Source organism: Psammomys obesus, unplaced genomic scaffold, assembly GCF_907164565.1.
Source record: "Psammomys obesus unplaced genomic scaffold, mPsaObe1.curated_primary_1811, whole genome shotgun sequence".
Lineage (NCBI taxonomy): Eukaryota > Metazoa > Chordata > Mammalia > Rodentia > Muridae > Psammomys > Psammomys obesus.
Window position 1 is genome coordinate 1434646 of NW_026596345.1, and position 23658 is coordinate 1458303.

The window sequence follows — 23658 nt, forward strand, 5'->3', positions numbered from 1 at the left end:
TGCAAAAATCAAACATCAAAAAACATGCTATCAAAAATAGGTTAATGAGCTGGATAGACAGTTCTCGAAGAATAAATAAAAATAACAGTAAATACTTTCAGAGCTCAATATCCTTAGTCATTGAGGAAATGTGATTAAACTACCTTATCATTTTACTGAAAATTTCTAAGAGCTAACTTTTTAAAAAGATTCCACCACCCCACAGTCAGAATGACTATTGTCAAGAAAACAGATGCTGTCAAGGATATGGGGAAGGAAGAACCTTTATTCACAGCTGGTGGGAATGCAAACTGATAATGATCACCATGAAAATGATTATGGAGGATCCTCAAGAATCTGAAAACAGATCTACCATATGATCAAGCTATGTACCCTTACTCTTGGGTACATACCTGAAATATGCTAAGTCTGCACACCACAGAGGTGCCTTCATATCTGTCTTTATGGCTGACCTATTCACAATATCTAAAAAATTGAGCAGCCTGCATACCTATCAACAGATGAGTGAATAATTTTTTAATCTTGATATATATATGTGTGTGTGTGTGTGTGTGTGTGTGTGTGTGTGTATGTATGTATATGTATGTATGAAATGGAGCTGTATACAGCTAAACTCGTCAAGATAGGATAATCAGATACTTTCTCCTAAGTTGCCAAATACACATGGACTGGTCATTAGACATGTAAATCTTCCCTAATAGTTTTCTTAACTGTTTTATAATTATTATTGTATTAAAAGAAAAGGAGCCTTTATTGGACTTAAAGGGGGAAATGTTGGTATAATGTTCTTGTGGAAAGTGTACAATTTACCCTTATTCAATCAAAGGCTGATTTCTCTACCCCACTATCTGGTTTTAATCCAGACATTGCATTGTGATGCTTATTCTAAGCATCACCTGTCTCAAGTTTGTGTAAAAATGCCACCATTGGTTCTTCGTATTGTCAATAAAACAACCAGCCACAATGCTGAGCAATGGAGAGAACAGAATGGGACATCCTGGTCTGGAGGGGAGGAGAAGGAAGTGAGTGGGGGTAGTAGGAGAGCAGAGATCCAGAGGAGAAGATTTGGAATCATGAGGAGAGATTAACTGGACCTCAGTTACCACTAAAATTCTGAATGGGAGGAAGCTATGTGGGCTTGGAGGTTTAGGATGGAGTAACTATTGCCCAGAATTGTGCTCTAGGTTAATTAAATAAATCCTAGTCTCTTGTGTGATGATTTGGGTATTCAGCTGGTTTAGGAATAACAAACTGTTTAACTAAAAAGATAAATCAATATAAAATGAAAATAACCCACAACAAACGAAATGAAGACATTTGTAGGGAAATGAATGCAACTAGAAGTAATAATGTTGAACAACAACAAAAGCCAGATTCTGAAAGACAAATACTACATGTTCTATCTCATATGCAGAACTTGAATTTAAAACCTTTTATAACAATATACATGTGTGTATTACATCTGTGAAATGCAGGTCACAGAGCTTTAAGGGGATTGTGCGAGGAAAGGAAGAGATCTTAAGAGAGCTGGGCCATAGAAGGGGTAATGGAAGACATGTGATTGTGATAGGAAAGTAGGAGGAGGACCAGCTAGGGAAGGAAGGAAGCCAGCTAGTAGGAAGGAGGGGACATGGGAGAGCAGTAGGGAAGGGAATGGATGAACCCTCATAATGACACATATTATAAAAAGGCCTCCAGGAAACTTGTTATTTTTTTATTCTATCCTTTCAAATAGATAAATAAATGTAGGAAGGTAGCCTAGAGAGGGGCCTGCACGGAAGTTGCCTCAAAGAAGGTCTATCCCACCTCTAAATGTTCATAGCTTCATACAAATATGTAACCGACATGGGTTCAGTTGTTATTTAGCTCATTAATGAGACTCAAGCAGAGCGATGAAAACTGACTTGAAGAGCATGAACTGGGGCTTGCACAGCCCAGGAGGAAAGGGATGCTAAATAAGATTAATATAATATATGAGAAAAGCAATATTTATAAATGAATTATGAATAATATTCAGAGTTATTTATAGATGCAAAGATGAGGAAAGAAATTAAAAGTAAAAAATAAAGGAAGAACAATATATTAAAATGGTACAATTTTGTACAAGTTTCAATATATATTAAACTCATATATATTAAAGTGATATAAAATGTATATATTAAAACTTGTATATGAAGTAAATATATAAATATTAAAACTTATATAAAATTACATATATTAATGGGTATGCCTATTGACAAGAAAATATTTGTATCAACTTGTTGGGATAAAACCAGGTTACAAAGTGATATATATGAACCATTCTGAGAGTGTTAGTATGTGTGTAACTACAAATGAAAAATAATTGGAAGGATGGGTTGGAGAACATTTTGTTAATATTATATATGGGTAGTAAAATGATAGATGGTTCTCTCTAATTCTCCTGAACTTTGTATAGTTTATGAATCAAGTACTGAAATTCAAGACTTCGGAGAGTTTCTTTTCTGTTGTGTTTTATTTAAATAAAAAGGAAATGAGCTTTGGCAACACTGGTCTATTGCTCTGCTTAGCCTTTGCATAACACCCTGTGGCTGGTGTTGTTAAGACACTGCCTTATTTTACAGACAAATGTTCAGTGAACTTGCGGATACTTTTCAAGGTCACACAGCTAGAAGTGGCATATCACTCCCATCTCTGTCATCCTGAGTGAGCCATTTAACTAAAAGTACTATATGGTGATAGTGCCTGTCTTAGAGAAGGCCACATGCTTCATTTAGCTAAGGGCTATGAAAACGTGCAGTGCACGTATGCTGGATTCAGACCAGAGCAAGGATTTTGGCAGAGGTCTGACATGGCAGTGGGTAAGCTTAAAGGCTGGTCGGTGTCCTTGCTTTTATCCACATGCCTCCCACACTTGACCTCTCACCAGAGGCCTAGGAAGGGGTACCTTATCAGGGTTCTCCAGCAATGTTCTCTGCAGAAAAGAGGGAGCCATGGAGGAAATGTTTTCAGGCATGTGCTTCATCAAGGCTGGCAGCAGACCCCACCTTGAAGCCTAACAGTTAGATGTGGGCTGTCCCATGTTCGGCTGCATCTGTTTCCATCTGCTGCTGGGTGTCGCCTCTCAGGGAACAGTTACGCTAGGCTCCTGTCTGCAAGCATAGCAGAGTATCATTAATAGTGTCAGGGTTTGGCTCTCTACTAGGGGGTAGGTCTCAGGTTGGGCCAGTCATTGGTTGGATATTCCCTCAATCTCCGCTCCCTCTTTATCCCTACACTTTTTGTAGGCTCCGTAAACTTTGGGTCAAAGGTTTTGTGGGTGGGTTGGTGTCTCCTCCCTCTACTAGGAGTCCTGTCTGGCTAGAAAGTGGCTACTTCTGTCTCCATGTTTCCCACTGCTAAAAGTATCAAGAAAGTCTTGTGGAAGTGTAAGGGGAAGGATAGAGGGACCATGAGAGGACAAAAACTCCACAAAAAGACCAACAGACTTAACCAACTTAGGCCCATGGGGACTTACAGAGACTGAAGCACCAACCAAGGACCATGCATGGTTTGGAGCTAAGACCCCTGCACATATGTAACTGGTGAGAAGCTTGGTCTTCATGTGGGTTCCCTAGGAAGTGGATCAGGGGCTGTCTCTGACATGGACTCTGTTGCCTGATTTTGGATCACTTCCTTCTAGTGGGGCTGCCTTGTCTGGCTTCAGAAGAAGATACACTCAGTCCTGATGCGACTTGATGTGCTACGGTGGGTTGATGGGGAAGGGAGATCCCCTCTTCTGAGAAGAAGAAGAAGAGGGAGAAAGGGGAATATAGTGGGAGGGTGGAGCCAGGAGGAGAACAAGGCAGGAGCTGCATCTGGGATGTAACATGAATAAATAAACAACAAAAAATATAAAACAAAGCAGATGTGGACTGTCATGGCTTTCATCTGCTCTGTACAACAACAAACTGATTAAATTGCTGCATAGTGGTGATTGTCAATATAGATTTGGATTATTCCTCCTTCCACCAATAAACAGCTTCGAGATAGGATGTGAAAATGGGCTGATGAGCTGGCATAGTCATATACACCTTTCATGTTAGCACTTGGAAAGCAGAAGCAGGCATATATTTATGAGTTTGAAGCCAGCCTGGTCTACATAGGGAGTCCCAGGTCAGCAAGGGTTGCATGGTGAGTTTATATCTTTAAAAGGGGAGGGCAGGAGATTGGGATAGAACTAAATCAGGTATGAAAGTAATCAGTATTTACAAATCTTATCAACATGGTCACGATACTATGGGTAGAAAGACAACAGTGGTGTTTTTGTGTCTTTTTGTCATCTATTTTAAGCTGTTGGTATTTCAGGGTTCTGAAAACGGTCTTTGGGATAACATTCCTTTATAGGCTAAAAGCCTAACCACTTGCAGCATGGACCACTCCCTTGTATAGTATACCACTTGATAAGAGTGAAGCCAGGACAAGAACAAAAGAGGTATCTTTAGTAAGTTGATATTGAAAATAAATCTCTATCATCCAGTTATCACAATAGCCACCAACCAGTACAAATCTCCAGTGACTTAAAACAACAGTGATTTCTTCTCATACAACCATGAATTACCTGTTATATGTCAAGCTGTGTTAGTTTTAGGTCCAAGCTCCATATTAGTCCCTTGTCAGCTCCATATGTTGCTTGTCTGTCATAGGTGGACAATGTGTCCAGAGCATATTCTTCTTAAAAGGATATCAGAATGCAAAAGGTCAGGACAGCCTATACAAGCACACTTACTACATCACACCCTCCACCAAACTAACTCTGAGCATAAGTCACATGATGGTGGTGCAGCTCAAAGGAAAAGGAACTATGTCTGCCTAAAGAGATGGACAGAAGTAAAGATTTGCTTTGTTGCTTTTCCTAATTATAAATGTTGGGCCAAAGAGGTGGCTCAGCTGTTGAGAACGTGATGGCCCTTCCAGAAGACTCTGGTTCTATTCCCAGCACACATGATGGTTCAGAAACATCTGTAACTCCAGCTCCAAGAGATTTGATGCCTTCTTCTGGCCTCTGAGGCCAGAACACATGTGATGCAAAGACATACAAGCAGAAAAAAGCACATACAAAATTAAAATAAGTAAGAACTAATTTTTTAAAAACATTTTTAAATGTCAAATATGTAATGAATAAAAAAAGGTAAAAATACATAAATTAATAAGAACTTGCTTCAAATGACTTCCTGCTTCTACCAGCTAGAGAACATTATCCTAACATTTAAATAGCAAACTGGTTTTCAAATATTTTCAAATGTTGTATCAGAAAAGAAGACATCATGACAGTGGGACCAATTCTGAGAAGCAATCTATCATCCCACATCTTGGGTTTTTCTTGGTACTTCTCTCTTTTCCAATGCATCCCCACTGTACATACATCTGCATCTATCTATGTGTTTAGTCCCTGGAAATTTCCAGCTTGTCAGCGCCCGTTGCTGTCCTTATCCATGTTTGTATTTAGTCTGTCGCTGAGTAGTTCTGTTGATGCTCCACAGTGCCCTTTCAGGTGAACATGCTGCCATGCACCAAACCATTGACCCACCACTGGATATTGAACTGCTTCGTGGTTTGCGTTAGGACTAGTGTGAATTACGCTACTGAAACAATACTTCGTGTTTTAAAGAATTATGTACAGAGTTTCATCGTTTATAAAAGGACTCAGCCTAGGTATAAGGATTATGTCCAGCTGGTATGTGTGAAGAATGTTGCACTCAGGGGTCTTGGGTTTCTGTAGTCTGGCTTTTAGTAGTTGTAGCATGGGTTGACAGTATCAACTACGTCTCAAGCAGTATTTCTAGAGTCATACTAGGCAGGCCCCGCCTCAGAGCACTATCCATGAATTGAATAAGTCAACAAGCACTATCATTGAGCCTTTTGTGCAGTAAGCCCTGTGATCAAATATGACCAGGCCCTCACGGAGCCCTCTTGCTCATGAGAAAACGCACACTAGCAGAGACAATTCCAGAACAGCTCATGCTGGGAAGAGTGCCTGCCCCCACATTGAAGGGAAGGCTTCCTGGAGGAAGAAATTCACATTTTAAATGGAAGTGTCTCTAGAGTGGAAAGACCAAAGGGACAAAGGCTTTAAAGCAGGAGATTTGATGAAGTTAAACTGAAACTCGCCAAACACAGGTAGAGAAACCAAGAGCAGAACTAGGGAGGTGTGCCGGGGCGGGGGGGGGGGGGGTTGGGGGGGTGGCTCTCCAGGGTTCTGGAAACCACACTGAGGAAGTCATAGTTCATCCAGAGGCCTGAAGGTCTTAAAGCTGAGAAATGCACTAGTCAGATTTGAACTGCAAGAAAATCACTGTGATTCCAGTGGTTAGGACACATTAATTTAGAGGCAAACTTAAGCAAGGTAAACTCAACCTAGAAGGCTGTTAGAGTTGTAGCAAAGTGTCAACTAGAAAAGTGGGTAAGAAACCAAAGAAGCAGACTCAAATGCCTTCTAGAGTCAGAGCAGACATGCATCCTGATGACAGTTGCTGAAGAGGTCACAGTGTCAATCAGCTTCTGTCACTGGAACAAAATGCCCAAAATAATTAACTAGTAAAGAGAAAATGTTTTGGAGCTTCCAGTTCAAGATTGATCAGCCTGTTGCATTAACACTGTGATTAGGCCGTACAGGGAGACCATGTCACAGAGCAAAACTGCCTATTTGATGGCCGGGAAGCAAGTAGACAAAGGTTCTTACAGTTCTCCTCAGTGTCATACTATCAGTGACCTAAGGACTTCCTGTCAACCCCTCGTCTTCAAGAGTCTCCTATTTCCCACCAGCATTAACACATAGGCCTTTAGGGGACATACACACATGTATATAGTGTCTTCAGCAATGGGAGCCAGCCCTCAGCCCCTGTGAGGCAACCAAAGGCTATATCAGCAATAGTCTAGATTGCTGTGGGAGTCACATGGACTATACTGATCCATCATTTGAAAGGAGTTTTCTAGTGCCTGGGACTGGGGATTTTGAGGGACTGGTTCTTTTGAAGAGCACTGTCAACCTAAGTGAAATAATTTCTATATATGTGGATAGATAGAGGAGGAGGAGGATACACTGATAGATAGATAGATAGATAGATACAGATAAAGATACAGATTCCTTCTTATACGTATTGTGTAAAATTTTAACTAAATATAAAATGATATGATTCCTTGAGGCTTTATAAAACAACCTGTGTTAGTTGTCTCTCCTCCCTCCTTCTCTTGAAACCACACACAACACAAACAACAAAAACTGACTCAGCCAGTTGTATTTATGTGAATGTATACATATTCACATATGTGTGTGTAACACTAGTAATCAAAGAATGAGAGGCTAGCACTTGGAAAATGGGGTAGGAAATAGAGCTCTCAAGGGAGAAAAGAAGGGAAGAAATTGATGTAATTCTATTTCAATTAAAATATATTTAAATTAATAATGCATTTGAAATTTCTGACAATTCTATAGAGAGCTAGGCTAAAAATTATTTAATATTTTGGGATAATAATAATCCCAATGTCACAACGTAGCTTTGCTGTTAGCATACAAACGCAGCCACAGACAATATGTAAGTTAATTAATGTGGCTGGGGTATAGTAAAATGTCTTTCCAAAACAGGAAGTGGGCAGGATCTAGCCTATGAGCCATAATGTGCTGTACCCTGTTCAAAAATAACCTCCCGTAAGAGGAACTGGTGAGCATACATGTGTAGATCTATGGGGAAGCAAGCCGTCCTGTCCCATATGAGAGCACCCCGCATGCCTTCGTTGCCTCTGCCTTCCAATAAGACAAAAAACACCCGTAACCCATCTCACCACTCCAAAGTATCCACTGTGGCTATTTTTTCCCTGCAACAGCCTCTCTCTCCTCCCTTGCCAGCCTCTAGTTAGGTAGCCCACACCCCAGAGGCCAGTTCACCGTAAAGTGGGTTAGGAGTGTGTTCATCTGGAAATATATCTGTAGCTCAGTAAGGAAAATGGTGAGAGTCACCCTCATGGTTCCTGGCTTCATTCCCCTGAGGGTCAGAAGACAGTCCTGCCTTTTCCCCCTTGATAAACAAGGCTTGGCTTCTCTCCAGCACATCCAACCCTTAGTACTCAGGGACAAATCAAAGTACCTGCCTCAAAAGGAAGACCTCACTGTAGAAATGTTTCAAAGAAAACCAGAGTAAATCAAGGAACGTGGATGCTAGTGTTTGGATATCTTTTGTTTTTTGTTTTTTGTTTTTCTTTCAAAGTAAAAACAGTAACAGCTTGGATTTCTTTATCAGAAAAGAAGATGAGGTTGAAAGGTCATGGAGGCCAACAGTAGTTACCACCCTCCTGCTTGCTCGCCCATCTGCTCAAATGTTATTTTCAAAATATTAAATGCTGCCTCTCATTGAGCAGGAATTACATGATGGGTCGGGGAAGAAAGTGGAGGAAGAGAAAAGATTCTGAAAAAAACAATCAGTTTCTCAAATGTTTGTTTTCCGTGTGAAACCGTTGACAGCGCGACCCCTGGCCAGCTGTCGTCTGTAGGGGAAAAGGGGCACAGATTGAATTTTGTGTTGTGTCAAGGACAGAAAGAATTCTTAATCTGGCTGCAGGAAATGCATATTCACCTGAGAGCTTGCAGCTCAGTCTTTTAAGACCTTTGTGCTTCATTCTTCTTTGAGATGATTCTGCCTGTCAGCTCTGCAACTCTTTATTAGCACACAAACAGGGCAGACGGGATCAGGGCTCGCACCTCGCTCCCTCACTCCCCTTGCTTCATATACTCCGGATTTATCGGGTACTTAAGAAGCTTCCACCATGCATAAAGGCAGATTTTCATGGTGCCCATAAAATATGGAAATTCAATCTGAGTTAACTTCGTGTCCACTCCTAAAATATCTGAGCATTTTAAGTCCTTTTTTAAATTATTTTTTAAGATGAGGAAAGGCTGTTGTGTGATTTTAAAAAAAACTGAACAAAATTACATTTCCTGCTTGTCTGACATCTTGCAGGGCAGCAGATGAAAGATGCTAAATGGTGAGAAGGAATTCTTCAATTCTAGTTACCACTCATTTATTCTGTCAGAGAGAGACAGTAGCATTAACCACGGTGAGGTCCTGTCTCTAGCAGCCACTGCATCACAAGATAAAGGTCATTTTTCCACCCCCTTCCCTTACTCTTGAGCATGGGTGACATGGCCTGTTTCTGGCTTCTACATCATTCTCACTGAGCTCAGCATGAGCAGGTCAGTGGGGTTTTCCCTTCCAGTAAGAGTGCAAACCTAGACTCACCGGTTCAGCCCCTACTGCCTTCGAGAGGATCGAAATGCCAAGTACCCATGGCTATGACAATCTGCAAGACGGAATTATTTTAAGCCCCATACCTCCTAAAGGCACTTGGAATTACCTAGCCCACATGTCTGCTCTCCCAGCCAGTAGGTCGTGATTTCCACAGGGAATCTGTACTGGTCCATTCCTGTGCTACCCACTGAGCACTAGGACTAGAAAACAATTCCTTGTCGTCGGATTACTTGTGTCTACACCTGGCTCCACTCACCTCCAAATTAACCATGGACCTCATTAAATGGACCTCATTTAATTAGTGCATCTCAGGGAAAAACTCCAAGTATCTCAAATCCATCTGGGACATAGAAGAAAATAAAAAAAAAGAAAGAAACACTGCCATTGAAAACAATTAGTAAATTAGGTTTTATATGTATGTGCACATATCATTCACACATTCACACATGTAATAATTTGACATTTGAAAAAGTGCTTGATGACCTCCTCAGCCATCGGGGAAATGCGAGTCTAAACTGCTTTGAGGTTTCAACTCGCCAAAGTCAGAATGGCTGTCATCCAGAGAACCAATAACAACAAGTGCTATCGAGGATGAGGATAAAGAAGAGCTTGATGCAGTTTCAACAGGGCGATAAACTGGTACAGGCACTATAAGAGTTGACATGGGGGTTCCCCAAGCAATTAATAGAACTATAGGACCAGCCACCATTTGGCTGTACCACTCTTATTTCAGCCTCCTGATGGCTGGAATTACAAGGCTCATGCCTGGTATGAGCCTTGATGAATAAATAACTCCCCAAAGGCTTCCTCTAAAATTGTCAGCATCGGTTGCCATTTTTCAGAGATGAATTTGGAGTGGATACCAAAATTCATATAATAGCAAATATAAAAATGGGATAATATAAAACACAGTGCTCTGCGTTCATACTATTATTATAGTTGCAAATTTATCTTCCCAGCTAGATTTTTAAGCTCTCTGAGACGGTTTTTTACTCTTGGAGCTCTAGTAATCCGTTTTTATCTATTCTTCTCTATCTTTAATGTGAAATAATGGGCACATGGCTTTTCATCTATGAACTCTATTTACTTTCTACTGTATTTTGGTGAGGCCATATGCCTAGGTTATGGAGAATGGTAGGGAATGAAGGCAAAGGGAGCCTTTTTTTTGTACCAAGCTCTCTCCAGGGATGTATATGGCCTCACTTAGTCTTGCCACATAGTCTAAATCAGTCTCAAAACCAAAAATGACAGCAATAATATCAATGACCAAAATATCAAGGTTCCATCATCATAAAGGGCAGCAATTATAAGGCTGTAAGGCTGTAAGATGTTCTCCTGCCCTTTTTGCCAAGTCAGAGCTCAGCAAGGAGAAGTCAGCTGTGAAACACACAATATAGACTCTCACCATCCACAGTATAGACTACCTTAATCTTGGACTTCTAAGACTCCCTCCAGAATACATTCTGTTGTTCATAAGGTCCCCAGCTACAGTATCCTGTTGTAACAGCTTAATGGACTGAAATAGGATATAAAAGCCACCTGAGTTAGAAACACTAACTGACTTATTTGAGGTAAAGCTCAAGGTAGCAAACTACAGACCTTGGGCACAGTGTTGCATTAAATTAGGCTTTATTTGAACATAGTCATGTTGGCTTATTTGCATACTGTGTAGGGGTGTATTTATATTGCAACAAAACTGAGTGGCCACAGTGGAGACATGATGGTCATATAAAGCTTAAGAATGGTATGGTATGGGAGAGAAAGGGCTGGTGACAGGTTTACCAAAACTAAGGATGTATGAAAAGCCCTTATGGAAACCCAGCATTTGATATACTAATTTAAAAATATAATCTACGATAAGTTGTTTGAATGAGAGGATCCTGCATGGATAGACAGTATTTCCCCAGCGGATGTTGTTCATTAAATAAAAACCTCAATGACAGGCATAGGATATCTTCCTATAAGGATGCCCCAAAGACCCCCAAAACAACACATGCTATTGCCATTGCCCATGATAGCCAATCATAACTAGATGGTAAGACCCAAATATTGAAAACACAATACACTTTCAATACAGGACATAAAAACATCAAGCAGGAAATTATCTGGACCTTTTCTCTATGCTGCCTAGTTTCCATACTGCCAAAGGGTACTAACAAGGACACTGGGAAAGAAAAGTCATCAATCAATTTACCCAACAGTGGATGCTACTTGCTGGCAAAATATTCCCACTGCTAAAATAGTGGTATTATTGTTGTGGAGCTAACCAATCCCCTTATGATTGGATTTGAGTCCTGGTCCACAGGAAAGAATTCCTGCTTGATACTGTAAACCTGCTCCAAAAAAGCCCATGGCTTGGGAAGTATAGGTTCCAAATATTTATGTTTGTCCTGATATATAAGTGGTGTTCTCAACCATATTCAGAGAAGCTTCTCTTTGTTGTAGAGAACAGTCAATGCAGAGAGTCAAAACTGGTCAAAGTTCTAAGAATAATTGTTAAACAACAGCCCTAAATAAGACATCTATACCTACCCTTGTAAGGCTTAGGAAACATTGTATGGAAGGGGACAGAAAAACTATAAAAGCTGGAGGATGAGGAAGAGTGCTGTAAAATACTGTCTTCTAGAGACAAGATGGCTGTTGTACTAATGAACTCACTGCAGCTATGGTTATCTGCACAAGACCTGGATAATATTAAGCTAGTAAGCAGAGCAGCTATTGGCAATTGATTGGTGCTGGAGGAGAGGAAGTCCTTTTTCTTTAGAGGTGTGGCCACTTGTGAGTTGTAACCATGCCTGTCAGCAGCACTAATTGGATTCAATGAGATTTTAAAAAGAAAAGACGTGTACATGAAGAGGAACACAATGGGGGCATTCGAGGAGAGTGTGGGAGGGCTAATTTGGATGGATATGATCAAGACACATTGTATATATGTATGAAATTGTCAAATAATAAATAAAATATTTTTCAAAAATAGGCTCCTACAAGATTTTGGCACATGTGATTTAAAAGAGTAAGTGGAGAAGGGAGGAGAAGTGACATGGGGCGGGGCCAGAGGAAATAACCAAGGTCCACGAAGAGTGTGAGAGTCTTAGTGTATTTTCTACTGTTGTCATGAAGGCCATGGCCAAAAACAACCTGGAGAGGAAAGAGTTTGTCTAGCATATTCCAGATCACAGTGCCCTGAGGGAAGCCAAGACAGGAACCTAGAGGCAAGAACTAAAGCAGGACCCTGAAAGAGTGTTGCTTATGAGCTGGCTCCTCCTATCTTACCCACCCTGTTTTCTTATACCACTCAGGATCTCCTGCCTAGCGATCACATCTCCCATGGTAGGCTGTGCCCTCCCTCATCAATCATTAATCAGGAAAATGCTCTACAGGCTTGCCTACAGACAATCTGATACAGGCATTTTCTCAAGTGAGTTTCCTCTTCCCAGACATGTCTGGGTTTACATCAAGTCAAAAACCAACCACCTCAGTGTGCAACGTTTTGTGACAGCCTATTACTATAAGATAATAGAAGGAAAGAAGGAAGTGGGAACATTGTTTATGATTACTATAGTGGGGAGAGAGAGCCCAGCTCAGGCAGACATGGTTAGTAGGTGGAACCTAGTAAGGTCTTCTTACATCTCTAACTTGAATGGAATTAAGACTCGTCTGATATCAAATTCCTGATATTATCTGGGGCCTTGGGGTGGGGTTATGACACCCTGAACAATGAAAGTGAAGGTATTTTAGAAATAACCAAACCCAGGACTGGAGAGAGGGCTCAAAGGTTAAGAGTCCTGTTGTTCTTTCAGAGAACTCCATGGTGTCCCATAACCATCTATAACTCCAGTTCCCATCTATTTGATGGCCTCTTTTGACCTCTGCTGGCACCAGGCAAACACAGACATAAAATAAGCCAACCTCAGGTGAAACAAAATAAATAACCAAACCTTTACAAAGATCAAAAAAATGAAATTTTTATGATAAACAATTTTGGTTGCTTTTTTTTTTTGACCTTGAAGAATTTATTTCTCTGGTTATGAAAGAAATTCACTGGCTCCATAAAAGAACTGACTCTTGATTTTGGGCACATAAGCAAGACATTTTAAACTCCTGTTTTCATGCTTTTATGAATCTGGATAAAATTCTCCAATGACCCTTTAAAAAAAAGACTGGTAGAAGGAATGGAGTTTGGTGGAGTCCAATTTTACAATGTTCGTACATGGTATGAAGCAGTTATATCCTTCACCTCACTAATTGGATAAATAAACCATAGGGTTAGAGCTTAAATAATAAATAATAGAAAGGGTAAAGAGAAAGACCATAAGAATTTGACAAGGTAAAAAGATGTAATTAGGTAAAACATTGAAAGAGTCAATTCTCTCTCCATTCTATTTTCTTCATACTTTTCAATTCGTTTTTTACCGTGAACTTAAGCCATGGGATCAGAGAGAAGACTCCATAGTTGAACTTTTAATGGGTACCATGATAGATGATCTACACTTGAAGTCTTAGTGGGCACCGTGATAGACAACCTATGGCTGAAGTTTTAATGGGCATGATGATAGATGCTGAGCTGCCTTTGCTACTGGTCTGCTTAACTGTAGCTTGTTTTAAGCTAATAACTGCAAAAACAGTTGGTTGCACTAGATTAGTTGGTCTTCTGTACACAAAGTACAATGGGTTTAATCCTGTGGTTAACATCTGGCACTACCCGTGTTTGAGCTACTTTCCACTTCCCTTCTTTGCCAGGCACTCTCAAGCCTTATAGGACTCACTGTCTTCATCACTGGATAATCCATAGATAATAGCAGCTCATTGTCCACAATTACAGACACCGAGGAGTCCAAGGTCAATGCACACAATGTTTAGTGGTCTGTTGAGGGTCGCTGTCTGTTTCAAAGATGGTGCAGTCAGCTGTGTTCTCAGTTGGTGAAAGAAGACAAAGCAGAACGGGGCAGCTTTTCTTATAAGGGCACTACTTCCATTCACAGTGGGTATCCTCTGACTCACTTTCCAGTGGCTCCAGTTCTTAACACTCTTAGCATCAAGTATGAGTTCAACACATGAATTTTGAGGAAGACACTTAGACCTTAGCATTCACAACAGATACATGCTTCCAAGATTCTGTCCCTCTGCCCCATATGTAACACAAGCATTCTTTCTGAGCACTGCCATAGTGTCCTGAGCTTCCCTAATCTTCACTGAACTCCTGCAAAGCCAACTTCATGAATATGTCTCCTTTCTAAGCACTTCAACCAATCAGTGGGCACCATTATTAAATTTAGTTTTATTAGTGATAAAGTTGTGGCACAGGAGGATGAAGGAATGCCTCAGTGGATGAAATTATGGAAGATGATTCTTGGCTGCATTCCTTATGCAATGAATTCCAAAAAGTGGCTACTCTGGTAATTGAGATCCCTCTCTCTCTCTCTCTCTCTCTCTCTGTCTCTCTCTGTGTGTGTGTGTGTGTGTGTGTGTGTGGTGAATTTTTAACTCCACAGGGATCCTCCTTCAATCTCATGTATCTGGGAGTGTATAAAGCACACAAAGCAAATTCACAAAGTTAAACTTCTTCATTGATATTTAAGGATCAAAATGTTATTTTATTTCAACTGTAATACTTAATCTACCCTGGGATCACAGGGGAGGAATCAGGTGATATATTCTCTTTCTATTCTCCCAGAACTTCATGTACCCACCATAGACCTCCACAATGTCATGTACATTAATTAAAGAACTTCCTGTCCCCATCGGAGGCCAGAATGAATCCTGAGCATCTGAAGGTGTGGTCTGTTTGGGTATTTTGGTATTTATCCCCAAAATATTCACTCTGCACTCTTCATCTGTTAAATGCGGCCCCCATAGTAGAAAAATAGAGACGAAAAGGGGTGAGCTGAGATCTGAACTGTATTCCCAAAGCTCAGAGACTGATAGGCCATCTGAGGTAACCAAGAATGCCTGTTTTCAACAACCAGCACTCCAGCCAATTTTTATTTCATAGGATTTTGAGGCTTGTGGGAAAAGCCAGGGCTATGTGCACACAGTGAGCATCGAGAAGCCTTTCCCTTCCTGGTTCCATCAAGCTAGGTTCAAATCCAGCCCCGTTACTTAATCAACCCTGTTGCCTAGGCATTTGATCCAAACATCCTCTTTAGCTGAAACCTTGCAGGACCTAGCCCACATGATAGAAAAGAATTTTCTGCCCAAAATCATTATAGAAATCCTCTAAGATCCATACCAGCAGCCGTAGGATACAGGATGGGGAGGGACCGGTCCCACCATCTCACTGAGTTAGTGACTGGACATCAGTTTACTGCTGTTTGAAGAGTTGTCCGGGCATCTTTTCAGAAGGGGATATTGAGCAACGAATACATGGTGGTGTGTGCTCACAGTTCTCCTTCTTCTCCTTTTTACTGGGAGGGGTTGCAGCAGGGGTTCAGCGTAGCTTAGACTGGCTTCAGACTCAAAGTCCTTCTGTCTGGGGTCCATGCTATGAGCCAACAGAGCCAGCTGAAAAGTTCTAGGAGATGGCAGAAAAAGGAAGGAAAGAAAGCAGGAAATTCTTGCTCCAAGGTGGTCTGTCATCAAGTTAAACAATGTGTGCATATTTCCTGTCTCAGCGCCTTTCATGTAAGGGGAATTCAATGACAGTTACTTTACTTACTCTGACTGGAACGCCTAGAAAACAACACATTCTAGAACGCTCGCCAATGGGTGCCGTTTGGTTTGGGAATGCATTCATGTAAGCAAAGCCTGAAGAAATGAGGCCAGAGAGGCTAACTTTGCAAGAAAGTCAAGGGAGCTCCAAAAGTTGGATAATTTGGCGTTTGTATAAGAAAAGACACTCAGGTACCCACAGGTTTGGAGGACTTGAACTGGCTTTACTGTAAGAGTCACATGCTGAAAAGCCTTAAACAAGAGAAGAAGCTCACAAGCACCACCTGCAGCATGATGAGGGAGCTGCAGGCCAGTGGAGCTCTGGACCCAACAGTCGTTTTGATTCTGATTGTCCAGCGTTGAGGCTCGATTATTACGGAAATGCCAACTCAGCAGCTACTTCTTTCTTTCTAAATCAACAACCCCTCTTTGTTTTCTTTAACAGTTTAATTCCTGGTGTGTAAATATAAATGACCTATTTAACTGATACTTTTCATATCCTTTTTTTGGATAATGGTTACCAGCATATCCCTTCAAATGACATCATACTGTTTGAAAACGATCAGTTCGGGTCTAGCCCAAGTTAGGAATGTGAAGAAAGAGAACACACTGTAGAAACTGCCTACAGGGGAAGGCCATTCAGCAAAGCCAATGCCACCAAAGAGCGTCCTTTGTCATTGGAAGAGCCAGGTAGCATGCAACCGATATCACTGTTTTTTTTTTTTTCTCACTTAGCAAAGCTTCAGAGGAACACAGTACTAGCTTGCTAACACAATGACTTCAAATTGTCATGAGCCAGGAGTCATTTTGGTTGGATATTATGAGGCTGCATTGCATAAATTTAAGCCAAAAAAATAATAATCTTTAAAGCCAGGCAGTGGTGGTGCACACCTTTAATCTCAGCACTGGGGAGGCAGAGGAAGGCAGATAGCTGTGAGTTTGAGGCTAGCCTGGTCTGCAGAGAAGGTTCCAGGACATCCAAGGCTACACAGAGAAACCCTGCCTCAAACACCAAAGCAACAACAAAATATTCTTTAAAAACTAGTCATGAGAACTGGATAGATGGCTCAGTGGTAAAGAGCACTGGCTATTCTTCCTGAAGACTTGGGTTCAACTCCTAGTACTCACATGGCAGCTCACAACTATCTGCAACTCCAGTTCCAGGAAATCAGACACCCTCACATGTAAATGCAGGCAAAACACCAGTGCACATAAAATAAAAGTAAAACCTAGTCATAAACCCAAATTATTATACTTTCTTAATGATTATTAACAATTTAAAAAACAGCAGTCTCTCCCTTCTTTCCTAAGATTTCCTGCACTCTGCCCAAAGGTTGGCTGTGAGTCTCAGCATCTGCTTTGATACTCTGCAGGGTAGAGCAACAGATCCAAAAAAAAATCTGGACACAGGGGTCTTTTCTGAGACTGATACTCCAACCAAAGACCATTCATGGAGACACCCCTGCACAGATATAGCCTACAGCAGTTCAGTGTCCAAGTGGCTTACATAGTAATGGGGACAGGGACTGTCTCTGACAGGAACTGATTGGCCTGCTCTTTGATCACCTCCCCTTGAGGGGGGGATCAGCCTTACCAGGACACAGAGGAAGATAATGCAGCCAATCCTAATGGGACCTGATAGCCTAGGATCAGAAGGAAGGGGAGGAGGACCTCCCCTATCAGTGGACTGGATGAGGGGCATGGGTGGGGAAGGGAGAGGGAGGATGTGATTGGGAGGGAAGGAGGAAGGGAGCTTCGGGGGGATACAAAGGGAATAAACTGTAATTAATGAAAATGAAAAATGAAAAAAGCAGTTTTCTCAATGTATGAAAGCACAGACAACATGCTGTTAAGAGACTGCTGCACAAAGTAGCATGCGTATGTCACTTGTGATATATAAATTCAGACATGGAAAACACAGAGAAAAAACTTGAAGCAGTGTCATAATCAGCTTGGTCCTTGCTGAGTTTAACTGGAATATTTCTTAGTAAATATAGCCTTTCCACACATATGCACTTAAGTTACATTTAGGGGACTTTTTGAGAACATGAGAAATAAGCTCATGAGAAATAAACAGGAGTTGATGTAGAAAATGTTCATTTGTGTTTCTCTGTCTGTAAATGCCAGAAATATCTTGGGTATAATGTTGCGTGAATGTGGCTTTAGTGTTTAATACGATTTAAATTTTCTCTTTTTTAAGGACGTTCACACGTTTATTATTAATGACTGTTGCTTTTCATCTTTATCTACTGAGTTTACTAAGGAAGGCAGGCGGGTAGGAGGGACTCTGTGGATGCTGCTATTGGACTACTCGAATAATTTCTTTTATCTGACAAGAAGCTACATCCCTCGAAGCCTGACATGATCCTCTCAGCCAGGGGTGGCCCGTCCCAAGCACATGCTTTGCGCTGCGTTGCTCTTTCGACTGGCTACCCCATTCCTATGTCTTCGGATCTTCCCCAAAGCCCTGCTGAATCAGACACTACTGAACCCAAGGAATTGCTAGAACCACACCTTCCCTGACAAGCTTCTCTAGAAACAGTCAGGCCTTGCCAAAATGCCCACGAGTGGGGTCTAAAACATTCAGTGAGGAAAACACAGCTCCGCATTATATTGAAGTCGTTCAGATCCCTGGTGTTAAATGGATGCATCTAGTCTGGACTACAGCCAAGGAAGGCAAACTCGTTGGAGTCCCAGCTGCAGTTCAGCATCAGCTGCTGTCCACCACAGCTTAAATGCTAATAGAGATGACATCAGAGCAGTTTGAGCTTCCTGGATACTAGCAAGAACTGAGGTCCAGTTCTCCAGAGAAAGATGCTGAGGGAACGCTGCGGGCTTCAAGATCCCAGCTTCAAAGACACTATTAGCTGCCATTTTTCTCCAGCTGTCCTACACTTCTCCTCAATCTCTTCCCCCATCACTTGGTGTATGGAGGCCATGTCCCTAGGTGCTGTATTCAAGTTGTAGACTTATGTTGCACTTGTAGCACTGGACATTGAAGACAGATCTGATTCCCAGAGTGAAGCCCTTCCCTTGCCAGCACTTTTCAGAATGCCCTTCTCCTCCACTCAAATGTTAAGACAGAGTACTAGACAGGGCTCTGCATGCTAGGCAGAGTTCTTACATAATTTTTTTCCTGTAAAAAAAAGAGCAGCCCCATCAGACCCCAAAACCTAGGTCCATCTTCGTTTCCAAGTCAAACAGAGAAAAGGGTGATGGAGGAGCACAGGACAGGAATACATCCTTCTCTTAACTTTTAGCATGTCTTATGGGTAAGCAGCTCCTAACTCTACCTATATCTCACACGCCATTGGCTTGCTTATATCTCTGCTTAATGTGGCTTATGAGTTTTATCCACTCTGTTTGCTTTTCTTGCCTTCTCTAGCAGAATTGAATATTCCCAAATCCTACAGCAAACATACATTGTAAGCAAAAAGATATGGGGGGAATCATAACAGGCAGGAGAAGATTTTGCTTCACAGTGGTAGAAGAAGTACAAACCATGATGTAGAGTAGCTGAGTCACAGCAACAGAAGAGTTTAAAGCAGAAATTTTGTGCGTGAAGCACCAAAGGGTGACAGTGTTTCAGTCATGGATGTCATGCTCCTCTGACATATTCTGGGGAGTCTCAAAGAATCATTTCTGTTCCTCTAAAACGAGTAACTCACAATCAGGGCAGTTGTATCTCAAGAAGCCATCTTTCCTGGTCCTGCCTTCCCTCTTTCACCACCACCACCACCACCCAACACCACTGGAAACCAGCTTGAGGCAAATGTCACGATGGGGAAAATATGCAAAGCAACATAGGATCATGGCTGCATTTGAACACCTGTTTGTTACCTGGCTGATTTTGATAAATCAATAACATAGCAGATGGCTTCCAACACCTGTTGGGGTGAGCTCTTTCTAGAATTTAGGCCCCTTGAAGGATTTGTGCCAGGAGTCATTTTTTAAAGACATAATAAGCAGTCATGGCTAGGCACGGTTTTCTTCCTCAAGTCCACACCAGCCATAGAAATGTGACTCAAATGAACACTCCTGCATCAATATTCCAGGCCATAGGCTCTCAACATTTTGCAATAACCACCAGGGGCCACAGGTCCATTTTTTTAATTTTTAATAATGATGTTCTTCAGGCTATATTAACTGTACAAAAGTTGATTTTAGCTTCTGTCTTTAGGGGGTCTAGGAGCTACATGTAGCCCCGATCCCCTGGCTGGCAGTGCTGAGGTAGCATGAAATATTACCTGGTGGCTGTGAGCATGTGTGTGGGGCTCTACTTATAAAGCTGACAGTCAAAGATGAGCCACCTCTTTTCAACGCCAAAGTTGGGGGAAGACAGAGACGGGGAGAACCAGGCTTAGGCCATGCGCACGCTCACACCAGCACAAATCAAGTGACCATTTGATGGTTAGCACTTTATTCTTTCTTTCCTTTAGAACTCCTTCGTCAACTTGCCATCTGCTCTCACCGATGAGTTCAACTGGCCGCAGCTGTCTGGGGTTACCGGATTTCTGGACTCCACTAGTGGGTATGTTTGCACACTCACGCACTGTGTGCACACTCACGTACTGTCTGGACACTCTCACACTGTCTACACACACTGTTTGTCTACTCACACTGTTTGCTCACTCACACACTGTCTGCACACTCACACAGTAGCTGACCTGCATAAGGAGAGAAGAGGATCTGGAGCTTGTTCCCAAGATATTGAAATGAGAATCATTTTGAGTTGCTTCTAGACCATGAAGGACATATACAGAACTCAGCACTGACATGGTCCAGCCAGTATGCCAGGGACTGGTCTACTCCAAGGAGGCTGTACTTTATATTTGGTAGAAAATACTCAAAACATATCCATGAATTTTTCTAATTCCAGAGACAAAAGAGTTTACTTGACGTTTGATTCAAGAAACCAATAGTAACAAAAATAATAGATAAAATTAATTGGCAAGTCATGGGGTCTGTTAATTATGCTGGCTTTTGGTGCTCTGGATTTGAAAACAGGCCATACCACAATAAAACAGTTTTCTATGTGTGATGGATATTGACTGAGAATCCAAAGTGTGTAATCCCAGGATTACACCCATCAGAGACACCTAAGATGCTATGGAGGTTTGCAAACATTTCTAAATGATACAAAACCCTGGGTATAAGAGGGAACATTTCTCCCATCATGCCAAAGTTTACAACTAGCAATAAGCATAAGGAATACAGCAGACAAAAGCCTTCTTTATGGAAGTAAAAGAGAGGGAAGAGCGATGGCCGGACATGGCCAGCCCTTTCCAGCTTGGGCAATGGCAGCAGAGAGCCAGTGGGCATCAGAAGTCAGGCCATGGTAATGATGGGAAGATAAGGGTCAACAGACTTTATTTACCTGAAGTACAAACAGTAGAATGCCCAAGAGTTTTCCATTTATAGTTTTAACACATAGATTTTTTTTATCTGACAAAGAACATCATTTTTCATAAGTAAAGTGTTTATTACCTGTGACAGTCATTTTTAAAGTCCTCAGTAAAATACTTATCATCAACCAGACGTAAGTACCATGGGAGCTGTGTCCTTTCTTGAGGTCAGTTTCTATCAACACGGTAGGTGAGACAAAGGGAGTGCGGTGACAATACAAGGCAGATATGCCAATGGCAGGTTTGACCACTGGATTTGGGTGGGAAAGTGCTCACGAAAACGATCGATAGCCTTTTGGGGTACAAGGGACAGAGCTCAGTCTCCACAAGTGACTTTTAAGGAAACACACTCATGATTCTGTCAGACCTGTCTGTGAATAGAAGAAAAGCAGAGCTGTGTTTTCAATTCGCTTCATTGTCAAACTCAACTTTTTTAAAGCTAGTTTCTTCTCACCCATGTAAAATTTTAATAATTAGTAAGTGGTGTTAGTAAGAAGTAACCCTTGTGAGAAGTCAAAGGAAACTCTGCACCACACGCCATACCGGGTTCCCGGTAGCGGTCATCTGGTTTCGTTTGGTCTTGCAATTAAGGAATCTAAAGTTTAAGTAGGCATATTAAGAAGCTTAACCAAGATCACTCAGCTAATAAGAGTGAGTCTGGCAGGAAAGAAAGGAGTTCCAGCCTGGAACTCCTTCCGTGCATTGCTGCTTTAATCCTGGAGAGTCTCTCCAGCCACTGTCACTTTGGGTGTATGGCCTTAGAAAAAGTAAAGAATGGGCAACTCAGTCTGTGTGCAGAAATATATGGACATTTCCCTCAGTTAAGCTTTGTGTGTTAATAACAAAAAGAACTGATTTGTTTTCTTGTTCTTCATGTGGACGCTTGAATTAAAAGAGGAATGCTATAAATTTCAGCCAATTTTTGATCTCATGCAGTTTTCAAGAAGGAAATGCCAAGTTGATGTGTAAATTAAGTAGTTTACATCTTTACCAGACTGTAGGAAGAACAGCTTAGAGTGGGTGTTGGAGAAAGCAAGTTTGTCAATTATGATGGCCTATTTTCTTCAACACAAGGAAATGGATGACACTTGGTCACCCGGAATGCCAATGAAAGTGGAGAAACAACCTGGTGAGCCTTTGCTATTCTATAGAGCCAGTTCCCACCTGAAACACTGCCCCCCAGTATCCTCAGCATTATTTAGGCCCTAATCTGAAGCTTTGTCTCAGTGAATAAAACCGATCCCTATAAAAGAGGTACTTTTCATCTTCTACCTATAGAATCTATACTTACCCTTATCATAGATTCTTCTTCTAGATACTAGCCATGAGCTCTGTTTATCAGCCAATAATTTTTTTTTCTTATTGTAAAGGTACATTGCTATCTCTCTAGGGAGTTTCCATGTAGCTATATCCAAAGCTTTGTTGTAATAAAATTGTCACGTGAAACCATCTTTCCTTTTTAGTTTTTCTTTTTATTATAATTTATTCACTTTGAACCCCAGCTGTAGCCCCCTTCCTCATCTCATTTCAGTCCCACTTTCCCTCCTACTTCTCCCCCTATGCCCCTCCCCTAGTCCACTGATAAGGGAGGTCTTCCTCCCCTACTATCTGACCCTAGCCTATCAGGTCTCATCAGGACTGTCTGCATTGTCTTCCTCTGTGGCCTGGCAAGGCTGACCCCCCTCCCAGAAGGAGGTGATCAAAGAGCCAGCCACTGAGTTCATGTCATGTCAGAGATAGCCTCTGCTCCTCTTACTAGGGAACCCATGTGGAGACTGAGCTGCCTATGAGCTACATCTGAGCAGGACATCTAGGTCCTAGCCTCACAAGGAGGCTAACAAAGCCAAAAGGGCTGGGCTCAGAGGTCCTGCAGAGACTGATGCATCAATGAAATACCATGCATAGAGAGGACCTAGACCCCCTGCTCAGATTTAGCCCATAGACTGCTCAGTCTCCAAGTGGGTACCCTAGTAAGAGGGGAAGAGATAGTCTCTGACATGAACTTGGTTGACCGCTCCTTGATCACTTCTCCCTGGTGGGACAACCTAGCCAGTCCACAGAGAAAGAGGACCCAGGCATTCCTGATAGGATCCGTTAGGTTAGGGTCAGACAGTAGGGAAGAAAGACTTCCCCTATCTTCGTACTAGGGAAGAGGGGTAGGGAAGGAAGAGGGAGAGAGGGTGAGACTCAGAGGAAATGAGAGAAGGGCTACAACTGGAATACAAAGTGAATAAATTGTAAATAATAATAATAATAATAATAATAATAATAATAATAATAATAAAAGAATGTGTAAGAAGAGTAAACTATAAGGTCAGTCTTTGGAGGTCAGTCTCTGGAAGTCT

General features: G+C 41.6%; 1 protein-coding gene across 1 annotated transcript in view; it reads left to right on the forward strand.

Moving 5' to 3' along the window:
* Window positions 1-23658, forward strand: part of Aoah (acyloxyacyl hydrolase) — a 218265-nt gene that overhangs the window by 114406 nt on the left and 80201 nt on the right. The window contains exon 12 of the mRNA XM_055597240.1: window positions 20348-20439. Coding sequence (XP_055453215.1) covers window positions 20348-20439 — 92 coding nt within the window. The remainder of the gene's footprint in view (window positions 1-20347; window positions 20440-23658) is intronic.